Source organism: Mus musculus, chromosome 12 (genome assembly GCF_000001635.26).
Source record: "Mus musculus strain C57BL/6J chromosome 12, GRCm38.p6 C57BL/6J".
Taxonomy (NCBI): domain Eukaryota; kingdom Metazoa; phylum Chordata; class Mammalia; order Rodentia; family Muridae; genus Mus; species Mus musculus.
Genome location: NC_000078.6, coordinates 120,006,560 through 120,022,288, shown reverse-complemented (window position 1 = coordinate 120,022,288; position 15,729 = coordinate 120,006,560). Strand labels below are relative to the sequence as shown.

At 33.2% G+C, this 15,729-nt stretch overlaps 1 protein-coding gene across 4 annotated transcripts in view; it reads right to left on the bottom strand.

The window, feature by feature from the left end:
* Positions 1-1,046: 1,046 nt before the first annotated feature.
* Positions 1,047-15,729, bottom strand: part of Tmem196 (transmembrane protein 196) — a 75,116-nt gene continuing 60,433 nt past the window's right edge. For 2 of the 4 annotated variants that reach the window (NM_001379146.1, NM_001294154.2), the window contains exons 2-5: positions 10,985-11,041; positions 7,287-7,541; positions 6,083-6,156; positions 1,047-3,779 (exon numbers count right to left, since the gene is read on the bottom strand). In NM_001379146.1, the coding sequence (NP_001366075.1) occupies positions 3,773-3,779; positions 6,083-6,156; positions 7,287-7,541; positions 10,985-11,041 (393 nt within the window). In that variant the 3' untranslated portion in view covers positions 1,047-3,772. The remainder of the gene's footprint in view (positions 3,780-6,082; positions 6,157-7,286; positions 7,542-10,984; positions 11,042-15,729) is intronic. The other 2 variants (NM_001294146.2, NM_001160385.3) reach the window with 1 other exon arrangement.

The following is a 15,729-nucleotide window of genomic DNA, read 5'->3' as shown; positions in this document are numbered from 1 at the left end:
TTTAAAATGTGCCATTTTTGAGTTAAGTTGAGGACTCAAGTGAAAAGCAGAGTAGCATTATTTTCACCTGACCAAGCACAAACATGCAGCATTCAGCATAGGAGAAAGATAGGAAAAGTTCTTCATGAATAGGAGCTCAGCAACAGCTCAGTTTACCTGTCAAGTGTTGAATATTAATGAGTTAGTGTAATCTTTATGCAAGTAGATATTTAAAAGAAAAAACCACACATCATCTAAAGGAAGCTTTACTATGGCAGGCTGACCACTACATTCATCAGCTTTTGCTTTCTTTCTAAGTCTATAAATGAGTTTGTTCCATGTAGAAGTTTTACTGACTGATTGTTGGTTGACCGAGGAAGAACCTGTAAAGAGACAGGAAGACTTTGAAGACCTGAACCATGATACTTTAGAACAGTGAGTGTGTGACCTTAACCTAGTCATCTCTGCACTTGTGGACAGCATTAAAATTGGCTGCACTAGGTTTTCAAGGATTTTCTTCATGGTTCTAAATTGGGTAGTATTACCTGGACTAGAAAAACATAAATATTTGTAAGGACATTGCTTGATTGTTAAAATAATTGATACATTTTATGCCATTTAAAACACATGCAAAGGAAACTATACTTGACTTGAAATATATAGAACAGTCTTGTCATTAGCCACCCTAAATGCTGATAGCAAATGATTTTCAAAATTCAGTTGAATATCAGAATTCTCTTAAATATTGTTTAATTTGTGAAATTTATAATCTTGATCATTGCCTTGATGATATTTACCTTATTTCCTGTGGTATCATAGGGATTTTACTTTATTATTATCATTTTTCTATATCTTTAATGTCTTCAACTTCTCTGCATTAGAATATTTTCTAGTCTTTTCTATGTCAAATAATCACTTTTCTGAGTTTCAAAATTCTCTGCCTCGGACTCTCTTCTTAAACATTAGCAGGAATCTGCTTTTTTGTCAGTGTCTGAATGACAGTTTCTTGAATATTTATTGAAAAAATTTTTTTTGTACCATAAAAAGAACAAGACTCATAGGCTTTGTAGTTTCAAAGCATATGGTTTTATTACATAAACATCAAGAGTCATCATACAATGTTCCACTTCAAAACATATGTGTGTATATAATACATATATATACATACAAATATTTTTTTTAATTTCCTAGAAGTGATAGCGTCTTCTTTTTGCATTTAAAGCATACCCCACACCACTTTCACATATATTTTCCTAATTTAATACCACATCATATTTCATCAAGGGTAGATTTATATTAAAACTATAATGTAGGCACTAATGTTTTTATTCTTTGTCAGTTTGTTGTAAAAATTAAAATTTCAGTTTCTTGAATAATGTCTTCTTAACTTCCCCTACTTATTTCAAGAATCATCTTATACCCTAAGTAAATCACTCCAATTTGAGCTGAGAAAGCACAAGGGTGAAATAATTACATTTAAAGATGTGTCTAAAATTGATTATACACATACACACACCCACACACCCACACACCCACACACACACACATACACACACACACACACACACACACACACACACACACTGTGAACTATTAAGATAAGTGCAGTGATTGAATTTCTTTTTAAAAAATCTGTGTGTCAAAGAAGTGATAGCCTTCTTTGGTTTTTTAATATGTGTTTTTATAAATAAATTCAAAAGTCACTAAACATGTTGATATATTATAATTCTGTATTTTACATGCCAACAGAGAAATGCTACCAAAATTTGAGTCGGTGGGTTTCTTCCTTAAAGATTAAGCCAACTTCAGCATAAATTTAGTATAACCATATATATTTGAGATTTCTAGGTGCTTAGAGTTTGCATTTTTAGTGGCAAATATCATGCCTATATGCAGCATGAAATGAGTAGTGATGATGATGATTCATTATTTTATATCAAATCTATGGACAGTATTTGTAATATACCAGACAAAGAAGTGTCCAAATGAGTGAGGAAGAGTTCAAAACTATACCAAAATAAGAGGCCATTTTTATCCAGAATTTTCTAAGTAGTTCATCTCAACAGGTTTACTGATGACATTGTTAAAGGCTCATGGGGCCTTAGACCAAATTATTGCTGTTTTGTTAGCACAGTGAAAACTCTTGTCTTGCTTGTGACTGTAAGGTGTTCTCATACCAAGCATGAAATATATCAATTTAGCTGTGATTGAGTAACTCAGAAAAATGAGTTGAAATTTGCTTAGTTTTGGAAATTAATAAAAATATATGGTGCAATGCTACTTATTTAAAAATATTGACTTGTATGTTGTCAGAGATTAATTTTCATAAATATCTTTAGAGTCCATGATGTTTGATCTTTTATACATATTGTTGATTATTATTTTAATATTGCATTGTGGAAGAGGAAAATTGGCTTTAACTATGTGAATGTCAGTTTATCTTTCAATTTTCTTATACTGAGAACTCCTTCAGATACTTTGAATATATACTTTCCAACATATGACCTTCATGTTAATCAGCAAAGGAGATAAAACATCTAAAGTATAGCAAAGGTAGTATTAACTTCACTAAGGTTACCATTTCCCAATTACAGAGCTTAATTTGGCTGAAAGTTATATGAAATAAACATATCAGGAATAATCTTAGATAATAATTTTTGTTTAGAAATAAGGATTTATATGATTGAAGTTACACTTATAAATCAATATTAACAATTACTTTTACATAAACATCATAATCACAGTTAAATACCAACAATTAAGTAGTTTATATTCATGCTTCAATATTCAAGTCACTCAGCTCCATATGTATCAGCCACAATGCTTGTCTACCACACAATAGATTTAAGAAAAAGAAGAAAATGCATGGATAGAGTAGAAATTAAATATGTGACATTGTGGGCTTAGAAAGCTTTGAGCAATGGCCTTCTCATAGCTAGTGGAATAACTTCATAACATTACAATTTCTTCCCTATTACCTATTTACATTCATGTAGCTATAAATATATGATGTGTGTATTTTCTGTATTTACAGTATATATACACCTATGTATACACAATACTTTATTCTTAGACTCATTCATGAACATGAAGATCAATTTGCACAGAATAATGAAAACATTTATTTTCCTTACATAGTATTCACTTGTTCAAAAGTGCAAAAATATCATACAGATTAGTATTCTTTCTCTAACTAAAAAAATCACCTTTTAAGCTTTAGTTTTTTGTAATTTATAAATAAATTATGAAATAGAATTCATTCACAAATTGAAATTAATTACAATGTTGTTGCAACAAGGAATTGCTGAGGTCTTGATTTTTAGCATACTTGAAATCATTTGTCTTTCAAAACAAAGACATCAATAAGTTATTGTTGGTTCTGTATGTGTTTACTTTTGAATGATTCATAAAATATGCAATTACAATTCTAAAGCTCATGCTAGTCAAATGGTGTCTGTGTACAGTATTAGTCACTGCTATTTCCATTTAGTTTTTTGGAGGAATCTTCTTCATAAAAATTGGTCAGTATGCTGAGATGACTAAGCTACAACATTTCTGGAAAGTTTATACCCTCTAGAAAGGGATAAAGGGTGAGTGAGGCCAAACTGAGAAGGAATAACTTTAGTCGATGCCCAGGAGAAATAAGAAATCCAAGAGCCATTTTAACTGCTACTCCCAGGTCTTCAGCTTCTCCTGCCTCATGAACAACCTGAAAAATGTTGAGTTCTTTAAAACATTGATTGTACTCTTCCATTAAACATCAGTTGCGGTGCTCCATTACTCATGTTGTCTGTCATTTCCTGTTAGCAAAATTACATGAATTAATTAAAACTCACGTTAGAGTAAAACATTGATATGCTTAATAGAAACACAAAAATTACAGGCCATTGAAAGCCATTTTTTTGGAGGGGGAGGAAGGACAAGAATAGATACTGTTGTGATTTAGGAAATGAAATTTCATGGCATCTTGTAGCACATGAAAATGCTGAAGTGACAGCCTAGGTTTATATACACAAATTAGTTCACTCTATCCACATGCCCAATCCCTGTTCCCCCCGCCCCCTTTCTTCAACCCTTTACTGGAAGGTACTAACCTAGAACAAAGATGCCTAAGTGACCAGGTTTTCCCAATACCCAAACTCTTCTGTCAAGCACAACAACAAAATACCAACACATTCTATAGGTGTTTATAGAAAACCATGGGGCCTTTAGGTTTTCAGTGAGAAGATGCTTGTTGTGTTTAGGCTTTATTTTGTTTTGAATGGGTTCTAGAGAAGTAGCCCGGACTGGAATTAAACTTGAATAGCTCAAAGTTGCTTCAAGCTTGCAAACCTTCTGCTTCAGACTCATGAGTGTTGAAACTCTCAGTGTAAACCATCATGGCTAGCCAGGAAAATTGTTTATAACGACATGGTCACTTTTACAGTAAAAAAGTAACAATGAAAACTTGGGGCATGTTTTTAAAGGACTCAGAGAAATGTGCTTGGGAGGACATGAATATACAGATACAAAAAAATGAAGTAACATAAAAAGTTTCATTTGCAACTATAGAAAATACTAGAATCTTAGATGACTTGAATTCATATAGTTTGTTTGTTTGTTCATTTGGTTGATTTTTGAGAGAAGGCTTTATGCAGCCCAGGCTTGTTAGACACATACTAAGTACCTGGAGCTGGCCTTGAATTTCTGACCCTCTTGTTTCTACCTTCTGAGTTTTAGAAACCCAGGCATGTGCCACTGTGCCTGGTCTACAAGATGCTTGAGATACTAGGCAATAACTCTACAATCTAGGTCACTTTCCCAGGTCCTGAGTTTATGATTAGGGGCCAATTCACATTTACCATAGTACATGTATTATAGATAGTATATTAGCAAATTTGTCTATTATGCAAGATTTACAATTCTGTATTTTAAGAAGCTGACTTTCAAAAGGGTGGCAAAAATATTTCAAGTGAAGCTGTTTTCTTAGTCTTCTGCTTGCTACCCATTTCTATCTTGTTTCTGTCAGGGAGACTTCTAAGGATGAGCACAGTGAAAACGGGACTAAAAATGTGGAATAATTGGGCTGGTATTAAGCTTATAATGATAAAAGGTGATTGACAGAAAAATTAGCCAAACTCAATTCCCAAAATTAATATAAAATTTAATGAAGCACATTTTATTTTATCCTGCTAGAAGAGAAAGAAAACTTCTTAGTAAGTACATAGAAATAAGAATCTCAGTTGCCTTTTCCATTCCCTAAAAAGACTTCAAATAAAAGCCTAAAGCTCACACAACTAAGGTATCAATATTTTCTGTAAGATTTTAAGAAAAATGTTTTCTAAAATCTTATAAATTTAAACAATACTCTTAACAAAATTCATTCAATCACAGACACAGTAAAATTACCATTAGAAAATAATAGCGAAAGTTAGTTTTAAATGGATGAGTCTCATCATTTCATTTGCAAATTGGCATTTACAATTTAATAAGACCATACTCCTAATCTGGGCAAGAACATACTTGGACATTTATAAATAAATATACTTCTTTTAAATGGACTGCAAATGTAACTTTCTGCATTTCCAGTTATTCTCTTTGGCCAAACTAAGAGTCTTGAATATTTATTGTTAACAACTGGAAATATGTGAAATGAATTGGAATATCAGATAATTTTACCAAAAGAAAAATTACACACAGACATTTTACTATATTAATGTTAAACTTTGGCTATTGGTTCATGCAATTTTGGCATGATAGAATTACAGTTTGTCTTTATCCAGACTCATCTATTATTAAAACAAAAGTCTCATCTGTGAATGATGGTACTGAGTCAGAATTGTGATGCAGCAGAGAATAAAGGGAATAGTGAATCATCCAAGCAGTACAGTACTTGGATGCTTAGAGGCAGGCTGAATATTTGAAATACTCAACCAACATTGAAGCTGTAAGATTTTGCCATGTAGGTTTATGTCTGTTCCTCAGAGTAACCCTTCTAAAAGTGATACTTTGAGGAGCACACAGCATCAGTCCAGACTGATCTGTGGATGCCATGGCTTTCTAATAGAGGCAGTGCTTCCTGTAGCAACATTACAACATGGTAACTCCCTAGAAGTCAGCGTACCTTGTAGGTAACTCTGGTGTCGGGGGCACCACCGGGCAGCTGGGCAAGTCGGTTATTTCAATAGCCCTCAATCTCTAATGTAAATATAACAATTATACAATAAATATTGAAGAAACATATGCAAAGAAAAGCTAAATAACACCAGCATAAAAACAGAATATAAAGGAGCTGCTATCATATGCAATAATCTTCTATTTTAATAACCCACTTAAAACTAATAAGTCCTTTTATTTTGAATGACATGTACAAATCTGACCACAATTGCTTCCTTGGGACAATCAATGAGAATCTCTTCTCTGTATGTATAGATATACAAAATAAAGACAGATGAACAACAAAATAAATATTTAACTTGAAAATAACATGATGATATGCATAACTCTTGCTACTATTTCTTTTATGCTATGACTGTATGATTTTATTTTCAAGAAATAAATCAAAATGTAATTTTCCCATTATCTTAGTGAGTTTTACAGATGTTTATCTTTTCCTGAATAGATCAAGTAATAGGAACTGAATTTAAAAATGTGTATCAAACTAAATGTGTTAATAGGAACACATTCAGATCTTTCTATAATGTTTGCTCCTTAATGCAACTAATGTAAGTTTCTGTTTGAATAGGTTTCATGAAACAATTATGCAATCAGCATTTTGTAAAATACAGGCAAAGCTATACAAATATGCATGAAGTTTAGACGAGAATTCAATGAAGCTTTATATGGATTGTAATATCTTCACTGATAGACAAGGCTTTTTGTTGCCTCACTAAAGAGCCTCTTTTATGCTTGAGGACCTAATTTACATAATCAAATGCATCTACTTATAAGCACAAAGGATGTACTGGAAAAGAGAATTCATGTGATTTCTAAAGCTGGCATTATTGAGTGGAGGCTGTATTTAGTTTATGTTTTTCCTCACTATAATACATAAAAATCCATATTTATAAGGTGCTTAATATTTTATAAAATGCCATTTTAGGAGCTATGGTTTCAAATAGACAGAGGCTACAAAATTCTGCTGAAAATGGCTGTACTTATGAATTGCAGAGAAAACTAATTAAAAACCCCTGCTCTTAATATAATAGGGTCAGAATTACAAAATGTGATTCCACAAATTGCCATGTAAGCTTGCAAATTGATCCACCTAGATTGTAGTGTTCATTGCATGGTAGCAGTGTGAGGCAAAATGAAAAAGAAAAACTCACTTTCTCAGCCATTTCATGAGAGTGATGCAGGGAATGTTCCCTTTCTGAGAACATCCTCCTTTGCTCATAGCTGGCTAGACGACAAGTGAGCCAAGAGGAGACAGTGCAGCCCCCAATGCCGATACATGCCAAAGACATGGAAGCGAGATGCAGTGGGTACAGGGAGGAGGTCTTTTTTGTGACTGCCCGAAGAAACTGAAAATTCAGGATGCCTCCAATGAGTCCACAGATACAGCACGCTGAAAAGAGGATCATCTAAGAAAAAGAAGAAAAGGGAAGTTAAAGTTGATAAGGCTGTGATGTCCAGAACATAGAGCCTGATGTTGCTGCAGGCTAAGAATGGTGAACCTTCAATGAAAAGAATACTCTTTCTTTGTTTATAAGGAGGTAGAACAGGTGTGCCTGTCAGTAACGACTTCATTCAGTCTGACATAATGTTGATAAAGTACATCATAGAACTTCCAAAATGGAACCAATAGTATATCTTATGATACTCTGAAGGAAACCAAATTTAGCTTTTGGCTAGTTTCAGATGAAAATAATAACCATGTCCTATATGCATGCTTATTGTGTGAAGAACAGATATCAGCTGCATGATTCCTAATACAATATAACTGTATTATGCACGTATGAGATATTTGTACAATATGTTGTATAATACAATAGTAATAGTATTAGTGCATTTGGAAGAATGAATAGTGATCAGGTCAGATTCTTTGACTTAAATTCAGCTTTATTTTGTTATCTTTTCTAAGCATCCAAGTATCTATAATTTTCAACCTCGGTGAACTTTGGGAATTTATCTCAATCTTCTTTTTTTCTTCATTACTTTCTTGTATATATCTTCTAATAGGTATCTTAGGGACTTTCTATAACCTGGCCCAGCACCATTCAATTATTTTTGTTGTTCTCTGGCACCACCGTGAACTGTTACAGTGTTGTTTGATTGAGTGTGGTTTTTACTGTTGATCTTACATTTGGCTTAACACGAGTATCTATTTATAAAGATAAGATGTTAACTCAACCTAAAGAGGATCCTTGGCGGCATGTGCTTTCTGTGTAGTAAATATCCTTTGAATACTTAATAAATTTAGTTGACTATTTATAGAGCTTCATAATAACTTTATGTGCTTTAAGCAACTGGTTTAAATTACCTTATAGGATTTAATAGATCTTCTATAAGGCTGTACTAACTTATTACCCAGTCATATTTTTATTTTATGGAACACGGTAGCCAATTACACTCCTCTCCCTGGTCCTTGGGACAAAACATTAGGCCTCTTACATGCTAGGCATGGACTACTTTGTACCTGTACAACTGTACTATCCCCACCCAAGCCTTTCTTGCCCATTGATACACATTTTATCTCAAGGACACTTATATTTTCCTGGAAGTAATTTTGCTTTTTCTTTGGACCGACCCCTAGCAGGAAAAATAAGTCGTAACTTTTTCAGAAGGCCTTACTGGACATTATTGATATTATCTGTTGTGTTAATTCTTTAGGGAAAACAGTTTTATAACTTACTTTAGTGTTTATTTTTACATTATAAGATATTGTTTGTTATCAGTAGTTAGTTGAGTTCAACAATTATTTTTTGAGTATCTAGTACCTACTGACCCTAAGTGAGAGCTTCTATATCATGAGTAATCTTGTGTTAATACTCTTGAGTGTAATGAAGTTTAACATATAAGCATGACATGGTCAATGGGGGTGGAGGGAGTGGAAGGGAGAATAGGCTGATTTAGGAATAGAGAGAGGAAAAAATTATTCAAATAGTATTGTAAGCAATTTCCTTGAATGAAGTTCCAGGCGAGGCAATGAATGTATGAAGCACCACTAAATAAAGTTTGACAGGCAAAGCTTTCTATTAGTACAGTTATTTGTTTCATTTTTCCAACTTAATTCTGCTTTACTTATTGTGATTATGTCAGGGTACTTATTATCAGGACTGAAGATCTTATGATGGAGGAATACAATCTTTGTATATTTGATTTAATATAGCATTGAAAATTGATTACCAAATCACCAAATCATCCCATCTAGTGGCAATATGCATTTCAAAATTTAAGTGGAATCAACCAGTTACAGCCTATTTTAAATAATACTCATTTGCCTTGCAGTTTCTTGAGTATATATTTTGGTGTTTACTAATTCACAGATAATACTAAATGGTTATACACTGTAGCATTCAACTAAGGAATGACTGTTATGATAAAAGTAGATGAAATATTTATTTTAAAATAAACATGTCTCTTGTTAATGTTATTCTTGGTATCTGCAATAGTTGATTACACTGCATTCATATGCATTGGTAGAAAAGTGTCACCTTTGAATTAAAATATTAGAATTAATATCCAGGTTCTTAATCATATACTATTTCAAATCATATTAGGTAAGAGATTATAGACTGAAGAGATATAGTAAAGAATACATGTTATAAAACATTCACTGTTCAGCATAAAATCCTTGGGGTTACCTACTATTATTGAACTTCATAAAATACAGGAAGATTATGGATTGTCTAATAGTACCATTTACATGGTAGTTTCTGATTAGAAAGACAGTGAAGACACACAGTGCCTTAAAAATTAAATCATACCCCTCCTCCTCTCATCACTTCCATTAATTTTTGTTCCCTTTTAATTTCTTCTTCAAATAAGCTGTTTCAATACAATCCTAACAAGTATTGAGAATGAAAGGTATAGAAAGAATAAAGGACATTCCTAAAGAGTTGGGGAAGAATTATAAATGCCAACTACAATTACAAGTATATTTCCTCAAGGATTCCCATTTCATTCAAAAGTTTAACAATTATATTAAACACGACTGACACAGTGGATGCTTTATCTGTCTTTCCTCAATAGATATGTTCAAAATGAAAGAAATTCGGGAAAGATGGAAGATGAGGATGTCTGGAAGATGCCCATTCACTCCAGTACCTGACTTGTCATTGCAAAACTATTTTTTTGAGATCAAAGAATGTTCTCCAGGGTCCTTGTGTTTTCCAATTTTGTAAAGATTTATGATACTTTCTATAGTACTCAGTAAAACAAACCATGTCTTTTCTATTTTTTTAATGCTCACAAAATGTCAAGAAGTCTACTTTTCAGCATGTAGTTAACAGGGAGCATGCTGCCTACCCCAGAGTCCTGTGGTGATACAATAAACATCTGAAAACGTTTAAATGTGTACTCACAGTAACAGACATGAATTAAATAAAATAAATAAAGAATTAACTGTATCCATAGGATCACATCTGTCTTGGTGCTTTACAAAATTAGCTTCTCAGTTAAAAAGTAAAAACAATCCTTAGGCCAAGATCTATATTTATCCAGCTTAATTTCTTAGAGAGTAAACTTTACCTTTATTGGCTCCTGGAAGGACCCAGGTGATTGCCTGCAAATCTCTAAGTGGAAAACTGCACACAATCCCCTATATAGCAAATATTAAAGTTTAAATATTCATATGCTAAAAGAGTATACCAGAACTTTTCAGAAACTTTGGTGTTTTTTTTCAGATCTCTTATACTATTGATAGTTTTCTTTAAAACAATAAATCTAGATTTTGTTTCCTAGCTTCCATCTAATTCCAAATTAGCAGCATTAAGTAGATAAAAGTCCTCTAAGTCATCATTTCTGTTTTGAATGCCTGAATTTCAACCCTTCAATGTACTATACAAACAATGCAAAAACTTACGACAAGTCCTGACTTTTTTTTGGCGCACAGTATTCCACATATGCCACATAGAAGAAACTGCAAAAGAAAGGAAGAATTATTGCATTATCACACAGAGGAGAAGCCTGGATTTTTAGCTTATTATAATCCATTCATGGCATTTGCTCCCAGGAACTTTACATGTTTCCGATTCCCCTCAAAACCAAAAAAAATTCTTTGTTGTAGAATATTAAAGACTAAAAAAAGGCTAAAATTTATTTATTGTTTTTAAAAAGGTAATCGCGAGACTTAAGCAAAATCATCTTCTCAACAGGAAAACATGTGAAGTAGAGAAACTAGAATTTTGCTCCTCTTGTTTAATTTTACTGTCATTTTCTTTTCTACTTTCTGAGACAAACATGCTATATAACATTCATAGTAAGCACCTAGGACCCAATAAGTTATTTTATGGATAGGGAAGATAACCAAGATAAAGTGATCAAACATCAAACAAAGAGATCATCCTCCATATAGACATTATTTGTACCTCTCATTTTGAGACAACAACTATATTATTTTGACAAAAAGATGCTTTGTGGACATTCCAAAAAGCCCAAACAGATGAAGGTGTTGATAACATATAAATAGAAAATAGGTCACAGAGCTGCTTTGCAGAGCCATCATCCACCCATGATAAAAATACTTTGTCATAAAACAGTCAAGACTTTAATCTGGAAAGAAATATTTAAAGATATTTGAGTGCAAATTTGTTGATACTTGAATTGGCCTAACCATGTAGCTAAAATAATTAATTCATCAATAAATAATAAGAAAAGTAATGGCTTTTAATTTTACTAAGACATCTGCTTCCATTTGATTTTAAATTTTTGTTGTTGTTATCTTAGGCCAGTAAGATGAAACAGTGAGTAAGGTACTTGCCACCATACTTGACAACCTGAGTTCAATTCCTGTGACTCACATAGTGGCAGGAAAGAAACAACTACTGCAGGATGTTATCTGATATTCATGTGCGCGCACACACACACACTCACACACACATACCCCTATATGAATAAATGTAATATAATTTCAAAAAATCTTAAGTTATAGCTAATAATAACTAGTTTCAATTAAGTATTTTTATCTGGATATATATTTTTAAAAATGCATACCAAAACGTCCTAAGACTTCTCTGAAATAACATGTATGTGAGGAATATATTGCAGAACAATGGGTAAGGGAAGTTGCTGTGAAGGAACTTGCCCCTAAGAAAGCAAGACAGTTATAAAACATGTAGTATATAGCATGAGAGCTTAGTGGGTTAGTTAGGATACATAAGAATTTGGTAAATATCTTAGACAACTTTTCAAATTACTGAGGAAATGATAATGATTGTTTATCTAATCAAAGAAGTTATATAATCTTTCCAAACATCAAATAGAAAAAAATAACATGGAGTACTTTGAGTGTTTGTATGTACGAATTTCTGTAAATGCCATAGAAGAAAACAACTTAGTATATTTGCATAAATTCAGAGGAGTAAGCAGTATTTTCTAAATACAGAATCAGCGTCATGGACCAAAATATACTTTAGCTTTTTGTGAAATCATTGGTACTGTTTCTACCCCCACAGGCTTCAAGGCTGAGCTCAAGCAATTCAAGTTTGGACAACTGATGTTCCTTTTACCTCCTCAAGCTTCAGATGAAAGCCTAGGTATGTCTTTCTCTTTAAGTTTTGCTAACTAATCTGTTATTCAATCTGGAAGTCAATTTACCTCAAATTTATTCTTGAAATAATTTGGTAGTAGCACAGTTTTGTGTTCCTTGGTTTGTTTAAAACAAAGATCAAAGGACCAGAATAATGTAAGCAGCATTCTCCATTCCAGCCATTTGGTTGGAACATCTAGATGTGAGGAAATTGCTTGTTCCCATTGAATCACTTCACCTAGATGGAGCAAAGGACTTTGGAGGGAGATTGTATAGTAGGAGAGATGTTAGGTAACATTTTCCTATTGACTTTTAGTCAAGCATTTAAAAATTTTTCTGTACAAGTTTCTTCTGTAAAAGAGAACCTTTTACTCATGACCAGTTGTTTATACAAGGCAGATCTTGGCTGTCACAAGAAGGAGGATACAGAATCTTGAAAAATTATCGACCCTGAGGCCATATGAATGTGCACTGTCTAAACTGAGACTGGCCTGTAACAACAAAGAACCCTTAACATTACTCACCTGCCTTACACTGTAAGCCTGGACAGTGGGAATAATGAGTAATAAAATTCTAACTTGAAGAACAATGAAATAGAAAAAGAAGCTGTATGTGGAGGAGAATAAGTTCTAAAGCTGAGGATGGCCACTGATGTTGGAGGATATTCATAGTACTGGGTTACTGTCTGAAGCACAAGTCGAGCACAGGTCATGAGGAACAGAATTTAAAGACGAGCATCTCAAAGATAATCATAAGAAGAGCAAAAAGTTATTCCTCACTAGAATGGTTCTTATCATATTGACAATTTAAATTAATATAGTAAATAAAATACAGAATTCTTAATATAAAAGTCTTGAATTTTGAGCCAAAGCATCTAGCCAAATTCATATTCAAATGTGAGATTTTGTGAATATCACATTTGGCCAGGGAATTGTAGTAGATCAAAGTATAGAGGTGATGAACAACTCTCGTCTTAAGACAGCCCATTGCAATTATTTCTCATATTACATTAACTGCATCAGACGAAATAATGTGCACCAAAGTTGAAAAGAAGATTTCCTGGCTAGAAAGCAGAAGAAGCCCTACTTTCCTCCCCAAAATTTGCTGAAATGAAAACTGAACTAAATATTTTAATAACTCACAGGATCACACAATTTTATAAGAACTGGTTAATTTAAAGAAGCATAGAAACATCACGAAAATCACAAAGGTTAAAAGTAGAAACATAGCATCTGAGTAGCACTGGACTGTTTCTTCTGTAGTTGGGTTTAAAACTGTAAATCAATCACTATTGGCTCTTCAATTTTTTTTTTACTACAGTCCAATCACTTCTTAGTTAAAAATGATCACTATGAACTTTCTTAAAACTATTACGTTGGAGGTTTACACATAAAATGCACATAAACCCTGGCTAGACCACAGAACAATGATCCTCTGCCCTAGAGCTTCCTTCTTTTGGGATTGCATTTCCTTTATGATCCCTGTAAAAACTGTGTAAAATATATATCAGTTTTAAAAACCTTTCTAAGGTCAGCAGTTCTCAAGGTGGGCTGCAGATCAATTAAAATGTTCTGGGAATTTACTATTGGAATGCTGAGTGGAATCAAGAGTCAGCACTTTTTAATCTTTTTAGGTGATTCCTGAGTACAGTATGGATCAAAGAATCACATGAACTGAAGTTCACATGCATGACTGACTGTACCTTACCAACAAATCACTCACTTCAGCTTCTACAGTAGCATTGACTCCATGATTACTCTCAGGGAGAGGTGGAGAAGCAAGAAGGCCAAATTAAGGCTGTTCACTGGAGAAATATTTTCTAAGTTCATAACAGAAGGTCAAGAAGTCAGGATTGTTTGGTCTCTAATGGCTCTTAGAAACAGGTAGTTATTTCATCCTCCTGTAATTTTAGTCCACCCTGTGCCTTTTATTATTGGTAATAGATTTTTTTCCTTTAAACCATTGATACTTCATAAACATTCTTCAAATATTTTTATGCTTAAAGTTAGCTTGATATATAATCAACCATGACATGGGATGATCTGGAAAAATCAGAGAAATTTTATAGTAAAAATTGAGAAAATGGGCACTGGGATGATACATATGCAAATAATAATTACACAAAAATATTAAAAACGAAGGAAACAATTAAGTGACTTCAATCATAAAAAAGCAACTGAATTAAAATATGGTCCAAAAGCCTGACTTTCCTTTTTAAGTTGTAGAGTACAACACCTCAGAAAGAGTCCCAAACCTAAACTCCAAAGGACAAATGGGAAAGCTGTCAGAATTGGTATAAAGTCATAACCCACTCAAGCACAGACCTCATCTTTTTGTTTGTGGGCCTTTTGTTTCATTTTGGTCATTTTCTGTTATCTTTTTGTTCATTTCTTTTGATTTTCTTCTTTATCTTCTTTCCTTTTTATTTTTGGAGAAAGAGAAAGAGAAGGAGAGGACATGAAGTTGAGTTGGTAGGGAGGTGGGGAGGATCTGGGAGGAGTTTGGAGAGGGGAAAACATGATCAACATATGTGAAAATATGTTTTTAAATAAAACAACAATAACTGCTTTAACTTTAACCAGTGCAGATGTTAGTCTGCTGATAATTTGGAGTTTCAATATTTAGAGAAAAAAATGTTGTCCTCTTCAATCTTGTGATGAGGAAGAGGAAGCCCTAAGCCAGGACTAGCTAGATGAGAGAAGAAATTTACAACATGAGAGAAAATGATGGGTCAGTGATGGTTGGGAATTATACCTTGATATGCAGATCTCTGATCCAGTATTTAAACCTTAACCACATACCATGACCCTAAAGATGGAATTGGGGTATTACTGGAACTCTTGTTCCTCTTTCAGGTATGTAATGTGGCCTACTGAACAACCCATCATGTTTCACACACACACACACACACACACACACACACACACACACACACACACACATAAATAACAGAAAGGAAAAGCAAAATATCCATGAAGATATCTCAGGGAAGAATATATGTTTGGTGAAGAAGAAGAAGAAGAAGAAGAAGAAGAAGAAGAAGAAGAAGAAGAAGAAGAAGAAGAAGAAGAAGAAGAAGA